The 4,454-nt window shown below is 42.9% G+C and overlaps 1 protein-coding gene across 1 annotated transcript; it reads right to left on the bottom strand.

The window, feature by feature from the left end:
* Positions 1 to 3,383: 3,383 nt before the first annotated feature.
* On the bottom strand, positions 3,384 to 4,118 carry LOC109860949 (golgin subfamily A member 6-like protein 22). The gene has a single exon (XM_020440376.1). The coding sequence runs from the start codon at positions 4,116 to 4,118 to the stop codon at positions 3,384 to 3,386; it is 735 nt and encodes a 244-aa protein (XP_020295965.1).
* Positions 4,119 to 4,454: the final 336 nt, after the last annotated feature.

Raw genomic sequence — 4,454 nt, 5'->3', positions numbered from 1 at the left:
TCTTTCCCCTACCTCATTTCCCATCCTGAATCTTGCTACTCTTGCCCACCTTTTCTCCTTCCAGCCTTTCTTCAGATATATTCCGGCACTCCCTTTCCTTTAACCATTCTGTACCATTTATTGTACCTCAAACTATTTATCCTCTCCCATCTTTCCTCTTCTTGCTTGATCCTTTTTCTTTTCTCCCACTCTCCACTCCACCTTTCTCCCCTTTCCATCTCTTCCATATATTTTTCCACTTCCTCCATTCTCTTTCTTTTCAAAGAACTCCATTCTTTTCTTTTCCCAATCCAAAAATCCTCTCCCCTTCTTTGCTCTCTCTTTCACCTTCTCCCAGCATTTTCTCGCTATTTCGCTTTCCTTTCCCTCTTTAAGTCTCTCATACTCCCACGCTCTCTTTCCCACTCTTGAGCATAGTTTCTCCCTTTGTAATTCTTCTCTCACTATAAGTACCACGGCGTCCTTCCTTCTACTCCCATTATCCATCTCAGATATCTTTCTTCCATTCTCTCCAACTCTTCCCTCTCTTTCCACCCTTATATCTCTACCCCGTATCCCATTACCGTCCAAACTAACCTGTCAAATAACCATAATCTCCGTCCTCAATTCTTTCCAAACCTTCTCTTCCCAATACTCCAAACCTGTCCCATTATCACCGCCTTTCTCCCCCTATCCTTTACTTGTGCCTCCTGTGTTCCATTCTTTCTTAGTACATATCTTAAATATTTGAATTCCTTGACTTACTCTATCTTCTTGCTCTTCCATCTCCAGTCTCTCTTGTTCTCTCTCCCTCCTCCTTTCCTAAATCTTATCAACTTTGTCTTCTCCGCGTTTAGCTCCACTTTCTTCCTGTCTAAGTACTTCTCTAGTCTTTCCAACATACTCTTCATTTTATCCTCCTTTTCCGCTAACATCACCATATCGTCTGCGTACGCTAACGTATACAGCCTACTCCCTCCTAGCCTAACTCCTCCCCATTTCACCCTTCCCATTTCTTCTTCCATATCCGCCAGAAGGATATTAAACAGCATTGGACTCAGCGGACAGCCCTGTCTGACCCCTCTTGCCGTCCAAAAACATTCCCCCATATCTTCTCCCACTCTCACCCTGCATTTCGTCTCCCTTATTACCTGTTCCACCCTTTTCACTAAACCCTCCCTTATCCCTTGTTCCTTCATAGCTTTAAGTAACACCTCTCTGTTCACTGAGTCAAAGGCTGCCTTTAGGTCTACGAATACAGCAACTATCTTTCCTCCTTTTCTCTCTATTTGTCTGTTGATCAGGTAGTTTATGGCGTAAATGTTGTTTATGGTCTCCATGTCCTTTCTAAACCCTGTTTGATTTTGAGGTATTATCCTTTTCCCCTCTAACTCCTCGTTTAATCTTTTTGCCAGAACCGCCACATACACTTTATATAATGATGTCAGCAACGTCACTCCTCTGTACTCTTCCACCTTCTCTCCTTCCCCTTTCTTAATTATGGGCACAATGATCCCTTCCTTCCATTCCTCTAGCCCTTCCTTTCCCCTTTTCATATCCAATTACGAAATTTCCCTACCCATCTCTCTATTTCCTCACCTCCGTACTTCCAAACCTCTCCTGGGATCCCATCAATGCCACTCGCCTTCCCTTCCTTTAACTTTTTTAACGCACTTCTTATTTCATTTCTTCCTATCTCCTCCTCTACTCCTCTCTCTATCTTTCCATCACCTAGCCCCCTTACCACCTTCCCATCTACTCCTCCTAGTATCCTGACAAAGTAATCTCTCCACTCCTCCAGCTTAATATTCTCATTCGTTCTCTTTCTTCTTCTTCTTTCCTTGTTCACAATTTTCCAGACCTCATTCTTTTTTCTCGCCATTTTCACTTTTCTCTCCCACTTTTTTCTCTCTTCCCGCTTTTTCTTCTCACATAACTTCAAAAACTTTTTTTTGCTATCTTTATATCCCTTCTTCTCTAAACTACCCTTCCTCCACTTCTTTAACTTTTTCCTTACCTTTTTCTTTTCTTTTTTACACTCTTCATCCTACCACCCTTTTTGCATTTTTCCACCTGACTTTTCCTCCTTGACCTCTTTCACCGCCTTTTTTACTTTTCCCTTCATGATGCTCCATTGCTCTTCTATACTTCCTTCAAAATCCTCCAAACTCCCTATCTTTTGCCTGAAAAGCTTTTTACCTTCTTCATCCCAACACCCCCTCTATTCCTTCCTTGTTCTTCTCTTCTCTTCCTTTCTTGGTTCTCTCCCCTTCATCCTTATCTCCACGGGGTCGGACTCAAATCTATCCTCAATCTTTATACATTCTATTCTTTCTCTCGTTTCTTCATCTCCAATTGCAAAATCTATTGTCAAGTTCCTATTATCTCCTGTAAACGTAAATTCTCCCTTCTCATTTCCCTTCATGCATCCATTATAGATGCTCCATCTATTTTCTTCCACCCAGTTCAGCAGTTTTCTCCCCTCTCCGTTTACCACCCCATCCTTTACCTTTCTTTCTCTGCTTTCACTTCCCTCACCTTCAAATCCTCTCCTCTCTCCTTACTCTGGCGTTAAAATCTTCTCCTATTAACAGCCTTATCTCCTCCTCTTTTCCGTCCGTCCATCTCTTTATCTTCTTCGTCATGTTCTCTATCCCTTTAGACACATACACTCCTATAATTCTCCATTTTTCCTTATCCACTCTTATCTTACTCCACACCACTCCCTCTGTCCCTACCTCAATTTTTATTCCCTTTTCTGCCAACTCCTCTTTTATTCCCATTAACATTCTTCTTTTTGCTCTTCCTCTCTTTCCCTCTTTTATTGCCCATTGAACTCCCCATTTTACCCCTTTCGGTAATCTACCTTTCACCTTTTCCCATCATTTCTTCTCCAACCATGTATCTGTTAGTACTATTACCTCCCATCTCCTCAAGCTTTCCCAAAATTTCTTATTCTTATTTGCCAGTCCTGCTACATTTCAAAACATCATTCTCCATCCTTCTCTTCCCCCTTTCTTGATCCTCTTTTTGTTCTCCTCCCTCTCTCGCTCTATCTGCTCCTCTTCTCTCTTTCTTCCACTTCTTTTCGTCTTTTCTTTTCTCTCTACCCTTCCTTGGATTCCCCGATCTCTTCCTCTCTCCACACCCTTCCTCTTCCGTCAATCAGCACCTCCTCATTTTTATCTCATTTTTTCACCATTTCTCCTCTATTCTTAACCTACCGTAACCCATCCCCACTTTCCTCCCCTTCGCCATCTCCCTTCTCGCAATCTTCTCCAACTTCTACCTTCCTTTCATCTTCCTTTCCTTCCATGTCCAGTCCTCCATGATCCTTTTTCTGCTCCCTTTCAACTTATACTTCTTCTTCATCACATCACTTCTTTGGTCTTCTTTTCCCATCCTCACCCAAACTGATTCTCTCCCTTCTCCCCACCTATCAATTTTCTCACCTCTTCCACTTTTCCCTTTGCCCCTATCTTCTCCAATAATCCTACCACCGCTTCTCTCCTTTTCTCCTCTTTTACTCCCAACCCTCTAATAATTAAATTCCTTTTCCTATCCTTTCTCTCCTTTCTCTCTAATTTTCTCTGTATCTCCTTCATTCTTTCTGCTATCTCAACTTCTTTCTTTTTACCTCCTCCTTCCCTCCCTCCCTTTCCCTCTTCAATTGTTTTCTCCGCTCTCAATTCCATCTCCTTCACTCTTTTCTTCAAACCCGTAATACTATCTCTCAACTCCTGCCTCTCTTTCCTCCACATCTCCTCCTTCTCCGCCATATCTTTTCTCCACTCCTCCAGCTCTTCCTTCATGTTTCTACCCTGCTTCCTTACATCTTTTGTCCCTTCCATCAATATTGCCATCATTTCTCTCATCTCCTCTTTCCATTCTCTTTTCTCCCTATCTGACTTTCTTTCCTCTCCTCCCCCCTTCTGACCCGTTGGCGATCTCTGCGTTTTCCTGCTTTTACTAAACGCCCCTTCTTCTTTATTATCCTTTTCCTCTCCCCTCATTTCTCTTTTTCTTTTCTTCAAAAACTCTTCTATGTTCCCCTCGCTCGCACTCCTGTTTCTTTCTCTCACTTCTCCCTCTTTCACTCTTTTCTCCATACCTCCAGCTTTTTCTTGTTCCCTTTTCATTCTTACCACAAAACGTCGCTTTTCATTCTTACCACTCTTACGTCCCCCGATCACTATCCTCCCTGCTGCCCGCGCCGCTACCCAATATCTCTAGGCACCTCTAGTAACCTTCCTTCTAGTAACTTCCTCTAGTGACTTTTTCTAGTAACTTTCTACGCGACTTGCACTTCTGTTAGCTACCTAATCTATGCCTAACCTTTCTCTCTGCCCAACTCGCTGTCCGACTTCCACCCTTCGACTCCTAATGCTCCCCAGACCTCCCTCACATTTTTCCACCTTCTATGCCCTCACAATCACCTTTTACTCCACTTTCTCTCACTCTACCTCCTTCACTCT

Source organism: Pseudomyrmex gracilis, unplaced genomic scaffold, assembly GCF_002006095.1.
Source record: "Pseudomyrmex gracilis isolate BER0280 unplaced genomic scaffold, ASM200609v1 scaffold_516, whole genome shotgun sequence".
Lineage (NCBI taxonomy): Eukaryota > Metazoa > Arthropoda > Insecta > Hymenoptera > Formicidae > Pseudomyrmex > Pseudomyrmex gracilis.
This window is presented reverse-complemented; position numbering and strand designations above follow the sequence as displayed.